Source organism: Urocampus carinirostris, chromosome 5 (assembly GCF_059441175.1).
Source record: "Urocampus carinirostris isolate Australia breed hairy pipefish chromosome 5, RoL_Ucar_1.0, whole genome shotgun sequence".
Lineage (NCBI taxonomy): Eukaryota > Metazoa > Chordata > Actinopteri > Syngnathiformes > Syngnathidae > Urocampus > Urocampus carinirostris.
In genome coordinates, this window is record NC_142353.1 from 10,380,052 (window position 1) to 10,403,269 (window position 23,218).

At 45.6% G+C, this 23,218-nt stretch overlaps 1 protein-coding gene across 4 annotated transcripts in view; it reads right to left on the reverse strand.

The window, feature by feature from the left end:
- The window catches only part of LOC148365188 (regulator of G protein signaling 3-like), a 39,291-nt gene that overhangs the window by 5,223 nt on the left and 10,850 nt on the right, over window positions 1-23,218 (reverse strand). For all 4 annotated transcript variants that reach the window (XM_088335666.1, XM_088335667.1, XM_088335669.1 and 1 more), the window contains 13 exons: window positions 18,960-19,041; window positions 16,698-16,803; window positions 16,510-16,606; window positions 11,463-11,705; window positions 10,411-10,450; window positions 10,131-10,336; window positions 9,983-10,066; window positions 4,341-4,452; window positions 4,090-4,259; window positions 2,823-2,934; window positions 2,626-2,721; window positions 2,328-2,503; window positions 1,037-1,152 (listed from right to left, as the gene is read on the reverse strand). In XM_088335666.1, coding sequence (XP_088191792.1) covers window positions 1,037-1,152; window positions 2,328-2,503; window positions 2,626-2,721; window positions 2,823-2,934; window positions 4,090-4,259; window positions 4,341-4,452; window positions 9,983-10,066; window positions 10,131-10,336; window positions 10,411-10,450; window positions 11,463-11,705; window positions 16,510-16,606; window positions 16,698-16,803; window positions 18,960-19,041 — 1,640 coding nt within the window. The remainder of the gene's footprint in view (window positions 1-1,036; window positions 1,153-2,327; window positions 2,504-2,625; window positions 2,722-2,822; window positions 2,935-4,089; window positions 4,260-4,340; window positions 4,453-9,982; window positions 10,067-10,130; window positions 10,337-10,410; window positions 10,451-11,462; window positions 11,706-16,509; window positions 16,607-16,697; window positions 16,804-18,959; window positions 19,042-23,218) is intronic.

Sequence of the window (23,218 nt, forward strand, 5' to 3'; positions counted from 1 at the left end):
CACTAATACACATTGCATAGTCCCCTGTTTAGGTGTAGCATGCACCTGTCCTCTTGGGCGCGACCTGTATGTAGGGGGCAATGACACTTAGTAGGACAATGCCACACAAACTAATAACTGCTGCTGTTAATAACGAGGGAAGAATAAATGCAATGACCTGGCGAAGCCACCAGAGAGCAGTGTCTGTGTCATGTTTTAGCAGACTTGTTGAGAAAAGGATAACAATTTCAAGCATTTACAAGCACTCCACCAAAAATTCAAGGACTTTTCACTCCTTAAAAGGCAACACTAAAATTCAAGCATTTTAAAGGATTTCAAGCACCCATACAAACCATGTTATGACATTCAGCAATATTGTGATTCTATAAAAACTACAAGCTCGTAAGATCATCCGTTTTTAAAGCTCATTCTATTTTGTTCACTTTCATTTGAGTTTCCTTGTGCTTTTATTTAATCCTTTAATCAAATATGGCTGTCACAGAGCGGCTCCGAATGACAAGAGGCCAAAATGTAGTGATTTATTTATTCATTTGTTTTATTTTATTTGGGTTTTTATGTGATTATCCTCGATTTGATAATTGAACAGAATAGAAATGTGAATGAGCGGCTCCATAAGTCAAGTGGCCACACTCTTTCCGAAATTTATTTCCGTGATTTCGGAAAGGCCCAAATCAGTCCATTATCCTCACAGCTTATCCTCAGTAGGGTCGCAGGGGTGCTGGAGCCCATCCCAATCTTCTTCGGGCAGTAGGCAGGGGACACCCTGAACTAGTTCAGCTAGTCGGAGAGCATACAGAGACATACAACTCACTCGCTCATTCACACCTAGGGACAATTTGAACAAGCCAATTCCCCTGACATGCATGTTTTTGGAATGTGGGAGGAAACTGGAGTGCCCGGAGGAAACCCTCGCCGGCACAGGGAGAGTATGCAAACTCCACACGGGGAGGCTGCGGTAGCTGGACTTGAACTCTCAACCTCTGCACCGTGCTGCCCAAGGCCCCAATCCTGCCGAGGTTATGTGTGAACAACCAACCTGGCATTCCTCAAGGCTCTCTCCAAACTTTCACTCTGGACCGAGCGCTTGCGGGTGGACGGGAAGCGAAGACCACTTTTGCTTTTCTTCTTCAGGTCTTCTCCGCTTTCAACAGCCTAAAAAGTCAAAACCATTAGACGACTTCTCCACTGTAGTGTGTGTGTCCTTCACGCATGACAGATACAGTAGACCCCAGGATGGCATATTCCCCACAACGTCAACAACACATTGTTTATCATGCCCAAAAACCTAGTCGTTCTATCTCTAGTATTCCTGTCTGCTATTGGTCAATGTAATTTCATGCTGGTCTGCTATTGGTTTTTAATCACAGCTTTATGAAGATCCCAAAATGCTATTGACTGAACTCCCTCCCACCAGGCCTTTCTTTCTCTGAATTCAGTTCCGAATTTTGTGTGTGAGTCAGGAATACAATTCCTGTACTCTGTTTTGTATAATGTATTTATTTGCCATGGATCCCATAGCTTACCACTAGGCTAAAGAGAGAAGCAAAAACATAATAACCATGGAAACGAAGCTAGCAATAATCAGAAAGTATAAAGAAGGCACACAAATCTCTTCCCTTGCTAAGTTACACAGCTATAACAGATCAACGATTGAGACTATTATAAAAAAAGGGGAGGGGACTAAATACAACTTTTTGGGCATGAGAAGTAATTTGCTGGTGATGTATGATGGGAAAATGGCATATCGAGGGTCTGAAAATCATCTTACTCCACACTATGAAGTGAAAATGTCGTAAGGTCGAGCTAAAAAACATCTGGGTCCACACCGTAAAGTGAATACTGCATGTTGTAAGCTGGTGATGAACAAACATTACATTCTACACTGTATAGTGAAAATGTTATGAAGTGGGGCTAAAAACATCTGGATCCACACAGTAAAAGGAACATGTCATAATGTAGAGATGAATAAAAGTGTCATTATTATGCCGTAAAGTGATAATGCCGTAAAGAGGGGCTCCAAACCCTCTTATTCCACAACGTTCGGTAAAAATGTCATGCACCTGGGATGAAGAAACATTTAATTCTATCCCATAAAATGAAAATGTCATAAAGTGGGGTTGAAAAATATTATAATCTACACGGTAAAGTGAAAATGACATAAGGCAGGGCTTAAAAACCTCTTATTTAACGTTGTAAAGTGAAAATGACATAAGGTGGGAATGAATAAACGTTTCATTCTACACTGTAAACTGAAAAATTCTAAGGCAGAGTTGCTGTATCCTGGGGTCTATGGTACTTTTCCAAGATTTGAGGGAGCATGCATCTACCTTGGCCCCTGGCTTCAGGTTGCGTCCTTCTGACGTCAAGCACTTCCTGTTGCTCTTCTTGGAGCGTCTCCACGAATCGTGACGCTCCAAAGTCATGTGAAGGCCACCGTCGGACAGCAAGCGGTAAAATGGCACGGGCACATGCAAGGACCCCTCGGAGGCGCAACGTCGGATGCCTGAGAGAAAGGGCGGCCCCCTAGTTAAGCATGAAGGAGGAGCCCAACTGTGGTTGGCCTCACTTAAGGGTAATTAATGTTTCTGAGGAGATTCAGAAAGTGATGTCATCACTGTGTCTGACCTTTGGAGGCAGGGCTTGAGCGCTGATGCTGGCGTGTTGCACGCAAGGACCCTTCGGAGGCACAACGTCGGATGCCTGAGGGAAAGGGCGGTCCCACTAAAAAAGCATGAAGGAGGAGCCCAACCGTGGTTGGCCTCAATTAAGGGGAAGATTTTTTGGAGGAGCTTCAGGAAGGAAGTGTCACCACTGTGTCTGACCTTTGGAGGCAGGGCTTGAACGCTGACGGTGGCGTCGTCTCCCTTCACGCACCCGCAGAGTCTGTGGGGGGAGTGTGCTGGAGGAAGGGGTGGCGCAGAGGAGGGGCGGTGGCTGGGGTTGCGAGGCAAAAGAGGAAATGGGGGGACATTAAGGTGAGAATGGGAAGATCCTCAAGTGGGCCACAGGAGTGTAAAGAGCGGGCTGATAAAAAACTAAAACACCAAAAGTTGGGTGGTACAAGGACTACAATAGACTCCTGACATACAATACATTCTGGGACCGGGATCACAAAGTGAATTTGCTGTACAGTGGGGGATAGAATCTTATGCCAATTAGATTCAAAGTCCCAGTGTTTTCAAGACGTATGGCCTTTAGTTGTTTGTCTTCATGCCTACATGTCTTCCTTTGCCTACCAGTACGCTTGACTTTAACAACCTTCCCATGCTGTTTGTACTCGGTCCAAATTTTCGATACAGCTGACTGTGAACAGCCCACATCTTAGGCAACCATACGAGTAGTGTTACCCTCTTCAAGAAGCTTGACAATCATGTCTTTGGACTCAAGAGACATAACTCTAGTTGGAGCCATTATCCTTGCCAATCCATTTAGTCCAGGAGCCTTCCAAGGTGTGATGACTGCACTGTTTTAACTGCTGACTAATGAGCAGAGTTAATCAAAGCCAGGTGCCCAAATAACAAAAGGAAATTGACTGGGTGTGTCCTTATTTTCTACTCAAAATATACTGATTCCATATTTTTTTCTCAGAATTGAGTGATGACATATTCATTCCCTGCACTTGCTCTATAAAACTAACATTTACTGACCAGTACAATGTTTTTTCTTAATTTCTTTCCGTGTTTCTGAATGCCAATATATTGCACTTTGGAACGATCTTATGATTGTTTCATGTTTGTGAATTGAGTTTTTTCTACAGAAGTGAGGGCTTACCCAAGACTGGTGATTCCATACTTTTTGCCAGGGGTTGTATATATGTTGAGGGCACTCACTCAACAGTTGAGGTATAGTGGGAAAAATGCCGTAAAAAGGGGCCAAAAAAATCTTATTCAACACTGTGAAGTGAAAACATCATAAAGCGGGGACGTTGTTTCCTGGGGTTCTACTCTATATTTCAGGCGTGAAGGACACTCACACAACAATTGTGGTATAGTCGTGAAAATGCCGAAAAAGGGTCCAAAAAAATCTCATTCCGCACCGTAGAGTAAAACATTGTAAGGCGCGGTCACTGTATCCTGCGGTCTATTGTACCTGCCAGGCGTGGACCTTCTCTCGGGCGATCGAACGGCATTGGGCGTTGTCATGGAAACAGAGGCAGACTCGGTCCTTCTGCTCCAGACTGAAGGCTTCCAAACTGAAGAGACATTGCCAGCTTCCAGCGAAATATTGCAGCAGGAAGAGGTGGCGCGGTGCAGATGCAACTAGAAAAGGACAAAATGGCGGACAAACAGGCCCATTTAGCTTTAGCCCGGTTAGCTTTAGAAGCGCTAGCGGTTGCATACCTTCTCGGATTTGCAGAGTGCGCAGGTAGAGCGGACTAATGAGGACGTGGCAGCGTCCGTCTTGCTGTTCTTTGCCGATCAGGAGAACGTCGTCGTAGATCAAAACGCTCACCTTTTGGGGCACAAGACAGAGTTGTCCCTCTAACTCCAGGCCACCTTGCCTCAACGTTTCTTACTTACAATGCTAAGTTATACCTGAGAAAAATTGTAACAAAATTTGGTTCAACAATTTCATATAGATTTCATATAGAATGTATGCCCCTACCCCCCTTCTACCTTTCTCCCCCCCCCCTACAGCTCGACTCCACGGTGTTAAACCATAAAAAAAAACAATGAAATTATTCAGATTCAGATTCAGATTCAGATCTACTTTATTGTCATTCTAGTACACGTGTATACAGAACGAAATGTCGATGCATCTGACCCCCACAGTTTCCTTGAATGTACAGATATAAATAATGTTGTATTGTATTTTGGCTACGTATAGTATTTTACCATAGTGCCGATAGTGCAAGAAGAGTAGCTAACCAGATGCGCAAAATGGGCAGTCAGGTTAACAAGTCAGGTACACAGTAACATTAACACTGTAACAATAACGCTGTAATTACAATAGTGCAGAGAGCAATGTGCAAGGAGTGGCAAGCTATAAAAAAAACTGCCAGTAGTGCAAAAGTCAGATTAGCAGCCGTTTAGATTTAAGTTAACTATATGTTAGATTGACCATTTAACAGTCTAATGGCCAGGGGGACTAGACTATTGCGGAGCCTGGTGGTCCTGCACCGCACACTGCAGTACCTCTTCCCAGAGGCTAGCAGAGTGAACAGTCCATGATGGGGGTGAGAGGGGTCCCCGGTAATGTTTTTAGCATGGGATAGGCAGTGCTTCTGGCCAATGTCCTGAATGGAGGGAAGTGTAGTCCCGATTATTTTCTCTGCTGTCCTCGTTACCCTCCTCACACTACCCCAGTCGGTAGCGCTGCAGCCTCCACACCACACAGAGATACAGCTGGTCAGGATACTCTCTATGGTGCCCCTGTAGAATGTAATGAGGGAGGGTGGGGGCAGGTGGGCTCTCCTCATCCTCCGCAGGAAGTACAGGCGCTGCTGTGCCCTCTTAACCAGTGATGCAGTGTTTACGGACCAGGTGAGTTTGTTTGTAATGTGCACCCCTAGGAACTTGATACTGCTGACAACCTCCACAGCCTTGTTGTTGATGCAAAGTGGGGCATGGTTGGGCTGGTTTTTCCTAAAGTCGACAATGATCTCTTTAGTTTTGTCGACATTCAGGACCAGGCTGTTGTCCCTGCACCAGCCCACCAACTGCTCCACCTCCTCTCTGTAGGCCAGGTCGTTGTCATCCCTGATGAGGCCCACCACTGTTGTGTCGTCAGCATACTTCACGATGTGGTTTGTGGCGGACCTAGGGACGCAGTCGTGTGTCATCAAGGTGAACAGCAAGGGGCTTAGGACGCAGCCTTGGGGGGAGCCCGTGCTGAGGTAGATGACATCTGAACTGTTCTGACCTATCCGCACTGATTGGGGTCTGTCACAGAGGAAGTCCAGCAGCCAGTTCCGCAGGGGGGTGTTGAAACCCAGGAGTCTCATTTTGTCCACCAGATGTTGTGGGATGATGGTGTTGAATGCTGAACTGAAGTCCAGGAACAGCATCCGCACATGGGTGTTCTTCTCCTCTAGATGTGTCAGGCTCAGGTGAAGCGCAGAGGAGATGGCATCCCTGGTGGAGCGGTTTGTCCTGTAGGCAAACTGAAAGGGGTCGAATGAGGAGGGGAGACTGGAGGTGATGTGCTCTTTAACCAGTCTCTCAAAGCACTTCATTATGATAGGAGTCAGTGCAACGGGCCGGTAATCGTTGAGTGATAAGATCTGGGGTTTCTTTGGCACTGGGATGATGTTGGCAAATTTGAAGCATGATGGTACTTTGGCTTGGTCTAGCGAGGTGTTGAAAATGTCTGTTAGTACCCAAGCCAGCTGATCGGCGCACTCCCTAAGTACCCGCCCCGGAATGTTGTCCGGGCCTGGAGCCTTCCTTGTGTTGACCCTTCTCAGGGTCTTCCTCACGTCAGATGAGTCCAGGTGGAGTGCTCTTTCGCCCTGATTTGGAACCGCTTTCGCTGCAGGGGTGCCGTTTTGTGCCTCGAACCTTCCAAAGAATTTGTTGAGGTAATTCAGAAAGTCCATGCTAGTGTTCTGCACTGGGGCGGTGGTTGGCTTGTAACTGGTGATGGCCTGAATGCCTTTCCACATATCCCTGGTGTTGGTTGTGCTGAGGAAACGTTCCTGGATTTTTTGATTGTGCGTTCGCTTTGCTAGTCTGATAGCCCGGTTCAGGTTAGCCCTCGCTGATAACAGCGCCTCCTTGTCACCAGATCTAAAGGCAAGGTTCCGTACTTTTAGTTGTTTTCGTATTTCAGCAGTCATCCAGGGCTTCTGATTGGCACGGGTGCATATAGTTTTGTTATTGCTGACGTCTTCTGCGCATTTACTGATGTAGGCTGACACAGAAATGGCGTACTCATCTATATTTATTTTGTTGTTGTAAGTGGCAGCCGATTTAAACATGTCCCAATCAGTGCAATCAAAGCAGTCCTGTAGTGCCTCCATTGCACCCTCAGACCACACCCTCACCTGCTTCACTGTAGGTTTTTCTCTGGTCAGCAGGGGCTTGTATGCTGGAATTAGCATAATTGAAAGGTGATCTGATGAGCCAAGATGGGGGCGGGGGGCTGCTTTATATGCACCTTTGATGTTTGTGTAGGCCAGGTCTAATGTGTTCCTACCTCTTGTAGCAAAGTTTACATGCTGATGGAAATGCGGGAGAACTGTTTTCATATTGGCCTGGTTAAAGTCCCCCGCCGCAATAAAAATGCACTCGGAGTAAGCATGCTGCAGTTCACTCACAGTTCGGTAGAGAACGTCCATTGCCTCCTTCGTATTAGCGCTGGGGGGCACGTACACGGCAGTAATGATGGTCGCGCTAAACTCCCTCGGTAGGTAGAAAGGTCTGCAGATCACCGTCAAAAGCTCAATGTCTCGTGAGCAGTGTTTCGATATTATCTTCGCATTTTTACACCAGTTGTTGTTGGTATAAATGCATAGACCGCCCCCCTTGCTTTTGCCGGTGAGTTCGCCGCTTCTATCAGCGCGGAAAGCAGTTAGCCCCACAATGCTAACAGCGTCATTCGGGGTAGATGAGTTTAGCCATGTCTCCGTCAGAATTAAAGCACAACAGTTCGTCAATTCGCGGTTCGATGTAAATTCCACTTGTAAATGGTCCAGTTTGTTGTCCAGGGAGCGGACGTTGGATAGGAAAATGGATGGTAGAGGCGTTTTGAAGGGTTTAGCCTTCATCCGAGCCGTTAGCCCGGCCCGACAACCTCGTTTCCTTCCCCGGTCACAGCGCTTCCGCTTGCCACTTTTACTCGCTGCTTTGTCGGCCGCTTCGTTCTGTTGACGTAGCACTCCGAGGCTAAGTAAACACTCCAGAGTGATCGTCGAAATTTGCGCTGGATTTCTGGATGTTCGCATATCCAGCAAAAAACTGCGATCGTATATTAATCTACAGTTAGAGTTGTCTTTGTTCGCCCTCATAAACTGAGTCGAAGATTGGGGTTTTTGACTAGAATGTGAGAAACTGTCGGGAGCAGATCCAGCCGCCTATGACAAAACATGTACATTTAATCCTATGGTAGGTTTAATTGAATTGTTCAAAGTGATTTAACTTCAACAGATAGTGTCCATGCAAAAAGAAAAAAGAAAAAGATTTCCCTGCAGGGTGAACCTAGCCTTAATTCTGTTTGAGCCAGCAAGCAAAAAGGTCCAGCTTAGCCAGGGACAAGAGCTCTGATCCGGCCAGCAGCTAAGGCAGTCCCTGAGCAACGAGCAAGAAAGTCTTGCATAGCAAGAACCTAAGAGTTCTGTTTGAGCCAGCGAGCATGCAAGAAAGTCCTGCTTAGCCAGGGACAAAAGTTCGGATCCAGCTACCAGCCAAGTGAGTCCTGTGAGCAAGAAGCAAGAACGTCCTCTGATTGAACCTGCAACCAAGCTGGTCGGATTCAGCCAGCGACATCAAAGGTCTAACCTGCACGCTCATTCACTGTTGGGCTCGAAGTTAGCATAAAGACGCTAACCTATTCTTGGTAAAGCACCTGTCCGGACAAAGAAAGGACCTGGCAGGAGCTAGCAGAGAAACAAGCATACACCTCCCTCAGAACAGCGATTCTGGTCCTGGCCAGGCCTCCAGACGCAAGGACTGCAGATCTACCACCTGGAACCTGTGGACCGGTTTCCTCCATCATCAAATTATTGCACTTAAACCAAAGTTCATCCAATGGTTACAGGTTTCAATTGGTGTTATTAAAGGGCTTTAGATCAAATTACAATAATACCAAGTTGCCTAAAGTTGTTTTTCTATTCTAACTGTGCCAAAATCGATTCGTAGTGCAGTTGTGAAACCGCAAAGCACTGCGTTTTTTTCAAGATTTTGCATTGAGTGATGGTGTTTTGGCCAACCACACTTGTTTCTGTGTGCTGTGGCGCTAGTAATTCACAGGGGAGCCCAGGTGGTACCAGCCTGCAAAAGTTTGGGAACCATTGATATTTCATGTTGATGTTTGTGTACTGTATTGTCTGTTGATATCCTTGCAACATATGTTGCACCATGGTGATCCTGTAAGGGGATCATGCTGAGGTTTTGGAGTTTTTCTTTGCCCTTATATACTGTATGTTTCCGATCAGGGGATGGTGTAAATGTAAATGGTCTGCATTTAAATAGCACTTTACAAGTCAATGAAGAAAAGCGCCTTACAATGTGCTTCACACTTTTTCCCTTTTACACACTAACTAACCATTAGCAGCATCAGCCATGCAAGGCAACTACGGGCATTAGGGATTCAGTGTCTTGCCCACTTCGACATATAACACGGAGGAGCTGGTAATCGAACCTGTTACCTCTTGATACCAAGACAAGCGCTCTACCTCCTGAGCTAATGCCGCCCTGTGTAATGGTAGTCCGTAGTTTGTACAGCCCTTTGAGACTTTTTGTGATTAAAGGTCAACAGATAAACATGACGTGATACGACTTAAAGTATGTTGAACTTTCAAAAACTGTGAAAAGAATTCTCTTCAAATTGTTTTTTCAGATTACTTGTAAGGTTTTTCTAATAGAATAATCCCAAAAATATGTGGTGCCCCAAAAATGCAAAACAAGTTTGAAAGAATAAACTCGCCTCTTAAATTCAATTGGTCAATTTGTTTTAATAATTTATTGACCACCCAAATCCGCTAAACACGTGTGCTATACTCAAATGAATAAAGTACATCTGCGCCGAATAAAACACAATTGAGTGCTCTAACGCATAAAATTTGAGTCCTATATTTCTAGATGACAGTGCCAGGGCCACCATACTGTGGAGAATAGTGCCAGATTGCAACACAGATGTGAGACGTTAGCTACAGGTCCAGAAACTACGCTGAATGAATTGTGAAAAAGTATAATGGTTTGAGACAGGCTTCCCTCATCTTGGGCCAGGTGGACCCTGCAGATTCAAAGTGCAAAACTCGGAAGGCCCCCGAGCTACATAACAAAGATTAAACTCCCTCGAAAAAATAAGATGTACTCGGAACCTCGCATGGCGGTCGCTGGGCCTGGTGGAGGAGCATTTCCTCCGTCAACAGTAGCGTTCTGTCGGGGCTGCACAGGTCCACAGGCTGTCAACAGCAGAACCAAATCAGCACCACAAAACAAGTATCCAGACTTCCTGCTGACACTGACCTCAACCGAAACGGGAAAGATGAGAGTTTTGGGTGTTTGGTTAACGGCGCAGGAAGGTGGACGTGATTGGACGACAGTGCAGTTCTGGTAGTTGCGGTAGGTGGCGTAGTTGCAAAAGGTTGTGGACGGCCGTATCACCCCTTGCCCCAGGTGGTTTTCTGACGGTAGGGTCGCTCCTCGTCTTGGGTGGGTCTGATATGCATGTCCTGTGTTTTTTTTTTTTTTTTTAATTTGTTTGTAAGTGTTTGTGTGAACATGCACGGAAAATGTGTAGACATACCGATGGTGCCACAGGTGTCATCAAATATGGGCTGCGTCTGCTAAAAACAAGATACAGAAAGAAAGTCACCCATGTCTGGTGGAATCACATGGGTGAGGGGGTTTGGCTTGTATAGTCCACCATAGGAAAAAGCATTTTTTACCCATTGGGACAAGCAGGCAAATTTGTGCTGCAAGACTCATACAGCACGAGGGTGGGCATTTTCAGGTTCAAAAAAATTGGGTCTCTCTGGAGATGCCCGATTTTCTAGCTGCTTGTCCTTACTCGAGTCCGATGTTGCTGGTTCCTGTAAGGTTAGCCTGAACATCAGCCCGGTCATTTTATCCTAAATGCTCTCTATACTAAAAATAAGAAGCAGCAGATTTTATATTCTCATTGCCAGAACGATTAAATACACAGCTGTAGAGCGTTTTCAGCACTATGCAAAAGAAGTCTATTTATCTAAGACAGTGACTTGTCTTATAGTGTCTTAGCTGCCCATTCACGCAGAGACTCAGAACTCTCCAATGTGCCAATGTGAGACCCAATGGTCTTAACTGTTTCACACTGGATAATGTGTGCTAGAGTGCTTTTAGAGAAGACGCAACAAGCAGGGACAAGTCACAGCAACCTAGCAGGGCAGCTCAAATATTGTATCTAATATCTGAGAGCCCTAATCTAAAATGCAGATTCTATTTGACTTTGGACACCCCGGACTGGCTGCCAACCAAGAACAAGGCACACAGAGACAGACCACCATTCACACGCTCATTCGTACCTAGGGACAATCTGGACTTGCCAATCAACCTGTCATGCGTGTTCTGGAACAGGGGAGAAAACCGAAGTAGCTGGAGAACTGTGAGGTGGACATGTTTACTAGTCATCCACTGTGTTGCCCAGTTACCTTAAGCCCCGGATATTTTCAACCCAGATACCCATCAGGTGAGGAAAAACGCCTGAGGCCAAATCCAAAATGTGGAAGGGTTAGGACTTATTGAACCTGAAATTCCCACCCGCGCCTGCAAAAACTCGGCCTCACAGGAGGCAAAAACAACGACAAAGAGCTCCCTTACCCAGTCCTGTGGTGCCGCAGAGGACAGGATGATGTAATTGTCCCCATTTGATGATCTCATCATGGTGCCCTTCAGCGACGAGGCAGAAGTTGCTGCTTCCTCTCCTACTCCTTTATCATCTTCTCCTTTAGGGTCCCTCAACAGGGACCCCAAAACCCCCAATGTGGACGAAAGCATCGACCTCCGTTCGCGTCTGCGGGATCCTCGTGTGGCGTTGGTAGGCTGCCGCAGCAGCTTGGGGCTCTGTGGATATAAATTGATTCTGATGTGGGGATCATAAAGTAAAATTGCCGAATAGCAGGGGTCTCAAACTCGCAGCCCTTGGGGCAATTGCGGCCCCAACTTAATATGAAAGTTAAAGGTACAGAGTGTGTTATTTTCAAACTAGATGTCGCTGTATTCTGTTGTGCCACCGAAAACAAGTGCACAACAGAAGAAGAAAAAATACGGAGACTTAAAGTGACCACCTTAATACTTCTGAAAAGATGAGAAATAAGAAAAGAAAAAAATAAAAGAAAAAGTAAAACAATAATCAAAAAAAAGGACAGAAAAATTTAAACAGAAAAAGAAGAGAATGAAAAACGATACAAAAAGTAAAACCTAAGAAAATTAGGAAAAGAAAAATTAAAAAACAAAAGAGAAAACAAAAAATAAATAAAGGAAAAATAGAGAAAATTGCATTTTTAAAAATTCTTTTTTCTCTTGATTTCTGTAATGCACTACTCTCCGGTCTCCCGAAGTCCAGAATCAAGAGGCTTCAGCTGGTACAAAATGCTGCAGCGAGGCCATTAACTAGGACAAAAAAGTCTGATCACATCACGCCAATTTTGGCTAACCTGCATTGGCTCCCTGTTAGCCTAAGATGTGATTTCAAGGTTCTCTTAGTATTATACAAAATCATACATGGACTTGCTCCCTCATATCTTTCAGATCTGATTTCCCCCTATGTTCCGGTCCGAAGCCTTCGTTCTGAGATCTTCTGATGATCCCAAGAGCCAAGAAGTGTCCCGCTGGTTCGAGAGCGTTCTCCATCTGGGCACCGGTGCTGTGGAATGCTCTTCCCCCTGAGATCCATTCTGCAACCTCAGTGGAAATGTTTGAATATAAGCTTAAAACACAAATCTACTCTATAGCATATGAATAACCTATACTTTTCTTGGACAATATCTGTGTATTATTTGTGATTGCAACATCCTTTGCTGTCTGGTAATCCTGAAAGTGGTTGCGATTTTTGAGTTTTTCCTTGCCCTCATGTTGGTTCCAGATCAGGGGATGGTGTAATAATAGTCTGAAAAAATAGTCTGTGTAATAACCTGTGAAGCCCTTTGAGACTCTTTGTGATTTAGGGCTATCCCCCAAAAAAAGACTTCTTTTTCTCCTTTCCTTTTTTCTTTTTCTCCATTTTCCTTTTTTGTCTCTCTTTCCTATTTCCCATTTTTTTATTCCATTTTGGTCTTTCATCGGGAAAGGCTGGATATGTCACGAGGATTACCAGAACAGAGCAGGAGACCCCAGAGCGTTCGTACAATACTTTTATTTGGGGAAGCACAAGGGTTAGCGGGAAACTTCGGACGACGTAGCCAAACGTAGCGTGGGACGGAAGCAGGTTGAGTTTACCGGGACTGAAGAGATGATCGTAGCAGGTCGGAACGGAGGCAGGCAGAGAGAATCAGGTAAACAAGGCACAGGTAATCGGGAGCGTCATACGGGGTACAGATGTGAATCCTCCGACAAGGAGTTCTCCGCGTAACGCGTTTAAAAGGGGAGCATTGACCAATCAGGAAGCACATTCCAGCGCGCCACATGATTACCCCAGGTGACTCCACTTGGGTAATCATGACAGAACCCCCCCCTCAAGGAACGGCTCCAGAAGTTCCCCAGGAAAAAAAAAAATAATAATTTTAACCCAAGACACGTCACAGGGAAACACAGGCAGAATCAGACAGGACAGGCAGAATCAGAAGAGTCCAGACTCAGGGGGGTCGGATTCAGAAGAGTCCAGACTCAGGGGGGTCGGATTCAGAAGAGTCCAGACTCAGGGGGGTCAGATTCAGAAGAGTCCAGACTCAGGGGGGTCAGATTCAGAAGAGTCCAGACTCAGGGGGGTCAGATTCAGAAGAGTCCAGACTCAGGGGGGTCAGATTCAGAAGAGTCCAGACTCAGGGGGGTCAGATTCAGAAGAGTCCAGACTCAGGGGGGTCAGATTCAGAAGAGTCCAGACTCAGGGGGGTCAGATTCAGAAGAGTCCAGACTCAGGGGGGTCAGATTCAGAAGAGTCCAGACTCAGGGGGGTCAGATTCAGAAGAGTCCAGACTCAGGGGGGTCAGATTCAGAAGAGTCCAGACTCAGGGGGGTCAGATTCAGAAGAGTCCAGACTCAGGGGGGTCAGATTCAGAAGAGTCCAGACTCAGGGGGGTCAGATTCAGAAGAGTCCAGACTCAGGGGGGTCAGATTCAGAAGAGTCCAGACTCAGGGGGGTCAGATTTAGAAGAGTCCAGACTCAGGGGGGTCAGATTCAGAAGAGGCCAGACTCAGGGGGGTCAGATTCAGAAGAGTCCAGACTCCGGGGAGCGGAAAGGGAACAGACAAGACAGGAGAGGAGAGGAGAGGAAAGACGGGACAAAATCAGTACAGGCAGACTCAGGGCAGGCATGGGAGTCGAACAGGCAGGCATGGGAGTCGAACAGGGAGGCTTGGGAGTCGAACAGGGAGGCTTGGGAGTCGAACAGGGAGGCTTGGGAGTCGAACAGGCAGGCTTGGGAGTCGAACAGGCAGGCTTGGGAGTCGAACAGGCAGGCTTGGGAGTCGAACAGGCAGGCTTGGGAGTCGAACAGGCAGGCTTGGGAGTCGAACAGGCAGGCATGGGAGTCGAACAGGCAGGCATGGGAGTCGAGCAGGCAGGCATGGGAGTCGTTCGCAGTCATACGGCCGGAGGTGCCTTAGCCAATTTCGCCATGTCGGAAATGACTTGCCGAACTGCACAACAGGAATCGCGCTGCTGATTCAGACTTTTATAGCGGTCAGGGGGCAGATGTACGAACGCGGGGTCCATTCTGGTCGGAGGATTCTGTCACGAGGATTACCAGAACAGAGCAGGAGACCCCAGAGCGTTCGTACAATACTTTTATTTGGGGAAGCACAAGGGTTAGCGGGAAACTTCGGACGACGTAGCCAAACGTAGCGTGGGACGGAAGCAGGTTGAGTTTACCGGGACTGAAGAGATGATCGTAGCAGGTCGGAACGGAGGCAGGCAGAGAGAATCAGGTAAACAAGGCACAGGTAATCGGGAGCGTCATACGGGGTACAGATGTGAATCCTCCGACAAGGAGTTCTCCGCGTAACGCGTTTAAAAGGGGAGCATTGACCAATCAGGAAGCACATTCCAGCGCGCCACATGATTACCCCAGGTGACTCCACTTGGGTAATCATGACAGGATGAAATTTAAGAAAAAAATAGTTTTTTTGCTTTTTGCTTACTTTCAGTCTCCATAGTTTGTAGTCTTCTTTGGATAAATTTTATGATCTGCCTGCCTGCCGACAACGACAACGACGGAGTAAAAGGAATGGACTGTACTCCCAAATCCATTCAATTGTGGACTGAGCAATTCTGAAAAACACTGGACTATGTGTAATGTGTAATGTAAGATCAAACATCAAACATTCCGGTTGTATCCAGAAACTCTGTTTGACCCTCACCCCCCTCATCAAAACCCCATTTGGCCCAACCTCACCTGGATCCTAGCTTCAACTAAATTGAGTTTGTGACCCTTGTCGTATAGAAAGATATAGAAACCTAATGCATTCAGAACCACTGGTAAAACATGAATATAACAAAATAGTATATAGTAAGTACAGTACTACTTATGTGTAATATCCATCCATTATCTGCACTGCTTATCCTTCGCTGAAGCCTATCCCAGTCATCTATCTTCAGACAGAGGGCAGGGGACACCCTGAACTGGTTGTGTAATATACATCTATATTATTAAATACATAAATAAACATAAGTGAATTAAAAAGAGATTTCATTAACCTTTGATATGATTTAAGATGGTACAGTGGAGTAGTAGGTTAGGGGGAGATGGCTCATTGAATGAAAACTAATTTTCAAACTTCCACTTACCCTAGAAGACTTCCCTGCTTTAAAGTCTTATTTTTAATAAAAAGTCACAATTGTCGATTGGTTATGGCCATGCAACTAAGCGAGGCTAGTGATTTGTGTGCCTTCTTTGTATTTAAATTTTAAGCTTCCATTACCTGGTTATAGTGTTTTTGCTTCTTTTTACAAAGTGGAATCCTCACTTAAGTCATATTACAGTATCAAAGGCAGCACCATATTTGACAGGCATGATTCCACCGCGTTTTGCTCCAAGACCCTTGCTCGCACTGGATAACTCAGTGCCATCTAAAGGCCAAATATTACACATTGGGGCTTTAAAGCCTTTAGAAAGAACACAATATTCTAAAGTGAATGAAGAGAAAGGCATTGTGGAAAATAGTTCTGCCAATAGCAGCCCAGCATTTTATATGATGTGGCCCAATAGCAGACCAATAGTTTTAACTCGTCATAGACACAAAAAGCGCAACATTTTGGGGCACACAAAAAAACTTGTTGTTGAAGATGTATAGGTGGGAAAGGCTATAAAGAGACCATTATTAAGTGAAGATGTTGTGAGGCTAAGTTTCTATATTCCAGCAATCTACTGTATCTGTCAGGTGTAAGGGACACTCACACAACAGTTGTGGTCTGATGAGGGACCCAAAAAATATCCCATCCCACACTGTAAAACGAATATTTCATAAGGCGGGGTTGGCGTATCCTGGGGATCTAAGGTAGCCACATTTTTCTCAATTTTCTGACCGGACATATTAGTTTGACGAATTGGAGTCAAGAAAAAGACAAAGATAAATGAAATGCTGGCTTTTCTGTTTCTAACCCGACACTGACAAAGAAACTTCTAGATGTGCCTGGAATCCTCATTGAAGTAAAAAAGTTGTCAAGCGGGGATGCTGTATCCCGTGGGATCTACTATATATGGAAACACACCTTGCTAGCTGAAAGTGGCCACTTAGAAGTCTCACAAAAGGCCTCAACCTCGTTCTGACCTCTCCACACCACCAGGTCTATTCGACTGGTACAACTCCTGAAAGACACGTGTTTATTTGTTATTTTATGACTTTTTTAGTGTGATAGAAAATTGTCCCAGATGCTATAACGCACGGGCGACAACTCACCTTATTGCACGAGCCAAATCTCCGCAGCGCCAGACCTCCACAGGAAGTCCGTTGAGTTGTAAAACGGCATCGCCTCGGCGCAGGCCGGACTGATGAGCCGGACCGCCTGCCGCAAATTTAGAAAAAATATTTGGGGGAGTTTGTGACAATCTTAAAGGGACAGAGAGTATGATTTGACCATTGGATGTGGCTTTATTGTGTCATGTAAAAAAAATGAGTGCTTATAAAGGACTCCTGTTCCTGGAAGTCAGTGCTGCCTTTGATACTGTAGACCACAACATATTACTTAATCTGGAAATATGGATTAATATCTCAGGTACCGTACTTTCATGGTTAAGGTCCTACATTTTAGACAGGACGCAATGTTTTAACTGCGGCAAACTGACAGCTCAAGACTTGATGTCATGCGTGGTGTTTGACAGGGCTCTGTACTTGGCCCCCTTCTTTTTGATATCGATATGCTTTCGCTTGGTGATATTATCCGCATGTATAATATTACTTTCCATTGATATGCAGACGACACTCAACTGTATCTGCCACTGAAAAAAAAACCGCTCCGTTAAATTGTAGAAATCTGAAGGCCTGCCTTACTGAGATAGATAGATGTCACTTAATTTTTTGCACCACAACCAAGAAAAAAACAAGATGTTGATTGTGGGTGAAGCTCATTGTTATGATTTTTTCTCAAACACTGCTCCAAACCTTAACAAATTTTATACTAGTCAAAAAATCTAGAAGTGATATTTTATCCTAATCTGTCGTTTTAGTTACATGTGAAAAATATTACTCGCTCAGTAGCTTTCTTCCACCTTAGTAATATTGCGACAATTTGCCTGATGTTGTTGAAATCAGATGCTGAGCTTATAGTTCATGCGTTTATTACTCCTCGGCTTGATAATTGTAATGTATTGCTCTCTGGTCTCCCAAGGTCTCACATCCAAAGTTTGCAGCCGGTTTAAAATGCGGCAGCGAGACTTTTGACTAAGACAAGAACGTTTGACTATATCGCTCCAATTTTAGCTAACTTGCACTGGCTCCCGGTCCACTTAAGGTGTGACTTTAAGGTTCTCTTACAAACATACAAAAGTTTGAATTGACTTCCCACGTCTTATATTTGATTCCCCCTATGTTCCTGCACTCTAGTCTACTTGTGACTCCAAGGGCAAGAAGATATCTGCAGGCTCGAGAGTGTTTTACCATCCAGACCCCGGTGCTATGGAATGCCTGGCTTCCAGAAATAAGATCTGCTACCACAGTGAAAGATTTAAAATATAGACCTAAGACACATTTCTTTTCTATAGCTTATAATGGATGCCTCTTACTTTTTTTTTTCCTGTCATTTTTCGGCTACCGGGTTGGTGGGGAAATGAGGGAGAGGGAGGTATCAGGATGAGTCAACAGAACCGCACCTGGACTTGAAACATAGATAGATAGATCGATAGATAGATACTTTATTCATCCCGGAGGGAGATTCACACAACATGTCATCATCTGCAACGACCAGTCGGTTGAGATGGGAAGCTGCATCGTTGCTATCATAGACGTTTTGACAATTCTTTTTTTATAGATGCTGACTTCATTTTGTTTATTGTTCCCAAATGCAACATCTATTGCAGCCTGGTCATCTTGGAAGGGGTTTACCATTTGTTTGTCCCTTTCTCAAGGTTTCTTATTTTCCTCATGCCGAGCTTTTGAGATTTTCCTTGACCGCATGTCGGTTTCAGATCAGGGGACGGTGTAATTGTGGCCTGTGCAGTCCTTTGAGTTCTTTCGTGATTAAGGGCCATACAAATAAATGTGACTTGACCTGACAAGGAAGAATACAAACTACGGAGACTCAAAGAGATCTAACAGACCATTTTTATTCTTGTTTTTCTACCAAGCCTTTTGCAATGAAAAAAGAAAAGAAAAAGAACAAAAAGAAAGAGAAACAAAAGAAAGAAGGTAAAAAAAAGGATAACAAACACATCAGCTCCCTCTAGAGGAGTATTAACTATATACACTATTTTGACATTTTAATTGTTTTATTTGGGGGACCAGGAGGTCACAGCTAGTTAGGATCTGTGGTATCTATCCCCCGCTATACATCAGCTTGTGACCCCCTACTTCAGAGCACATTAATGTCGTATCCTCGAGTCTAGTGTACACTCTTTTTAAATGTTTTTTTTTTTTTTTTAGTTCCCATGAAAGGGTGATTAGAGACCAGTAGACCTGGGTGACGAGGTTTTTTTTTTTTACCAACAAAGGGAAGTGAGTACTCACCAGTATCAACAGACTGGACTCGCACAGGACTGTCGCAGCACAGGGTGAACCCAAAGCCGTCTTGTCCTCGGAGGATGCTGACCTAAGGGGGCAAACCAAATAGTCCAGGTCTTTATTGGGGTCTCGGTCCTCAAGGTCTGAGGTCTAGAATAACAACATTCCTGGACAGAGTTATGGTAATTATTGTTTTGGAGCTGTCCAGTGGTCTCTGTCCGGAAGCAATTGTTCAAGTTATAAATCCTGATACAGGTCTAATTCACAGCAGATTCTGTTCCCGAGAGTCAAAACCAAATTAGTTTTTGCCACACTCTCTTCAACTGAACCTCCTTAACTGACTCGGTTCACTTTCCGGCCAAGTTAATCATTTATAGGGTTTTGGATTCCTTAATCTGTATTTGAAACCCCTAGACAGGCACATTCTAGTGCATCGAGGAACTAGGCAGATCGTAAAAATTATGGTTTTGCTGATCTTTTGACTCAACTGGATACTCTGGTTTACTTTCTGGTTGTGACAGAGTTTTAGATTTCTGAATCTAGACTAGAAACCCCTTAAAGTCTAGGATTTGGATAGAGGAAATTGTCTCATGGGAAGACCTGTGGATTTGCTGCCTTACTGACGCAACTGGGTCTTAGCGAGCTGATGTACTTTCCGGGTGAGCGACGAGAATTCAGATTTCTGAATCTGGAATTGAAACCCCCTTGTCGCTTGACAGGCTAGAATCTGCATGGACCAAGCAGTCAGATTGGAAGATTTTAGGCTTTGCTGCCCAACATACTCAACTAATTCTGGACATGGACTATAAAACACCTTGATAGTCTAGAATATGCATAGACAAAACAGTCGGATCAAAAGACTTGTGGCTTTGCTGCCACCACTGATTCAACTGGTTTTAGGGATCTGGTTTACTTTCCAGTTGAGTGACAGGGTTTTGGATTTCTGGATCTGGATTTAAAACCCCTTGAAAGACTAATAACTGCATACTAGACGAAATGTCATAATTACCAAATTGGAACTCCTGCGGCGGCTTGATTGGAACAGCCCGGACAAGCTGATTGGTGACCACACCCTTCTTAAGCCCCCGGCTTCAGTTCAGACTTTGTCAGATCGTTGCGAGCTGTTGTGTTTCACTCAGTGAGCGTTCCCGTCCGACTCCGTCCCTGTTGCCTGATCTCCAATTTTGACCCGTTTCTGGACCTGACTACACCCGATTACAAACTTGACATCCCCTCTGATCTCCAGCCCCGGCCAAACGACTTACCATTCCCGCCTGTCTTCGTCCGACACGGAAGTGTCACTCCCACCTTGCTCGCTCCTGTTTTCTGCCAGTCTTCGGATCAAGCAAGCAAGCAAGCCTTACTCTCACTCTCTTTTCAATAAAAACTGAGAAACGTATGCAATTGAGTCCTGTGTCCGTTCTGGTCTGTGACAGAACAATCTGACCCCTTGGGGGAGTAGAGCCGGGCAGGAGGTCAATAGCACAGTCGTAAGGGCGATGTGGAGTTCAGCTGCAGGACGAGCAAGCTCGTCTACGCAAATGAGTTTCTTCTTCCTGCTTCCCGATCCGTTTCGTGACAGAACGATCTGGCCAAACGATGAGAGCCCAGCGAACGATCCCAACACAATTTGGGGAAAGCTGGAGACTCCCTACGCTCTCCAGCAATTGGATAGGACGGAGGACGCCTTTTGGCGATTGCCCAGTGAGGTCGCCGCCCTTCAGCTGTGGGACGAGCAAGCTCAACGGAGCTTCCAACGCCAGATTGAGCAATTAGCTCAGCGGACTGAGCTCATGTCGTGTCAGACGGATGAGCTCCTATCGGCAACGGCCCTGCCTCCCGGGGCTCCTTCTCCGGCCTCGTTGTCACCTTTTCTGCCCACACGAACCACGGCCCCGCCCGTCGTGGCAATTGCTGTGCCTCGAATGGGGTTTCCGGAAAGACTTGACGCCGAGTTGTCCGAGGTCCCCGTCGACCTCAACGCCAGCCTGTCTCGACGTCCGCCCGTCCGCCTGCCTTCCTACCAGTCTCGAGATCCGCCCGTCCGCCTGCCTCGCCGTCTGCCCGTCCGTCTGCCTTCCCACTGGTCTCGAGGTCCGTCCTTCCGCCTTTTTCGACGTCCGCCTGTCCTGATGTCCGCCTGCCATGTCTGTTTGTCGACTTGTCTGCCTGCCTGATTCGCCCGTCCGCACATCTGATTCTTCTGCTGGCCACTCCGATTCGTCTGCCTGCCATTCCGACTCTTCGACTCGCCCGTTCGACTCTCCTGCAACGCCTGATCTGTCTGTGGTTCCTGCCTGCTTGCCTGATTCACCCGTCTGCCTGTCTGGTTCTTCTACCCACCAGGCCGACTCGTCTGCTCGCCACTCCGATTCGTCTGCCTGCCATTCCGACTCTTCGATTCGCCCGTCCGACTCTCCTGCAACGCCCGACCCGTCTGAGACCGACTCCTCTGCTCGCCGCTCAGATTTGTCCGCCTGCCGCCCCTGCCTCTCCCCGTTCCTGCGTTTTCGGGGGAGGGAGTGGGGTTGCTCTCTTCGGGAGCGTCAACCCATTCTGGGGGGCAAGGTATTCGTTTTTTTTGGGGACCTCAGGGGCTGTCCCTTGAACAGGGGGTTCTGTCAGGTTCTGCACGGTTGCCATGGCGCCCAGCTGGCACCGCCCCTTGACACCGGCTGACTTGCATTTTCTGATTACTTCTGTGTGTTAAATGTGCCCTTTTAAACTGCGCTTTGCCAGATCGTTGTTGAAAACTTGTTTATGCATGGTTATACTTGTTGTGCTTGTTGGACTTTGTTTTACTCCGGTGTAACATTCTGAGAGATTCCTGCAAGTTCTGTTTAATTCTGGAAATGCCCAGTTTATAGTTTTGCCTGTGTTTGACCCGTTTTGTTTTTTGGTCTGATACGTTTGTGTTTTGAACAACTTTTCTTTCTCAATTAAAGTGTGAGGACGTCTACGCAAATGAGTTCCTACTTCCTGCTTCCCGTTCCGTTTCGTGACACGAAATGGTCAAACTGGAAGACTTGAGGCTTAGCTACCCCATTGAACTGACTGGTTTCTAGGGAGATGGTTTATTTTCTGGTTGAATGACAGGGTTTTGGATTTTGGTATCTGGATTAACCCTGGTGGTTTTACGGTCTAGAATCTACATAGAAGAAATGTTCAGATCGGAAGACTAATGCCTTTGCTGTCATATTAACTCAACTGGATCCTTGGGAGCTGGTTTACCTTACAGTAGGGCGACAGGGTTTTGGATTTTTGGATTTGAAACCCCTTGACAGCTAGAATTTGCATGGAGGAACTGGCCAAAATTGAAGATTTAGGCTTTCCTGCCCTACTGAATAATGTAGTTCTTCAGTTGCTGGTTTACTTTCCAGTTGAGTGACAGGGCTTTGGATTTCTGGTTTTGGATTTGAAACCCTGGTGACTTGACAGTCTACAATATCTATAGAGGAAAAGCTCACATCTTACTGCTTTTCCAAAGGGCTCCTCAAGAACTGGTTTACTTTCCAGTTTTTTGACTTTCTGGGCCAGGATTTGCCATCCCTGCCAAAATATTATTTCATTGATCTTCTCATGTCCTTGTCAATATTACAATCTCTAAGGAACGGTTTCTACGACTTTGCCAATGATGCTACTGAGTAAACCCGAGCTTCGGACTGAGAGTCTAAAAAGTCTCAGCAAGCGACCTTTCGCCGAACAGATTCTTTGCAGTGTTTGCGTTGTCCTGCAGAGACGACCTTCACCTTCATTTTTACAGTCAAGCTGAGCGACACGAATTCCAGAACCTTCTCGGAGCACCCAAAGTCTGCAAACCGGGCCCATGTAATCATTTGCTCATAATGGGAGCACACAAGTCCAAGGGAGACACCAACACAACTCTGCCTGAACACAAACATTGGCTACGTTCACATGCAAACATTAATCCAATTGAAAACGGACTGTAATCCCTCATTTATCGCAGTTAATAAGGACCTGAGATAAGCGAAAATCTGCAAAGTAGCTCTAACCTTCCCCCTCAGCCTCCCTCTTTTAATGTGTGCCCAGCCCGCCCCTGCTTGGAAAAAAAAAGAAAAGAGCTGCAACCAGCAAAAATAATCTTGTAAATATATATATATATATATATATATATATATATATATATATATATATATATACACAATATTGTATACCTTGTGAATAATATTGTTTTTTTTATACTGCTGCACTTATTTTAATTGCACTTTTCTTACAATGCAGGATTCGTTTTAATTGCCTAACTA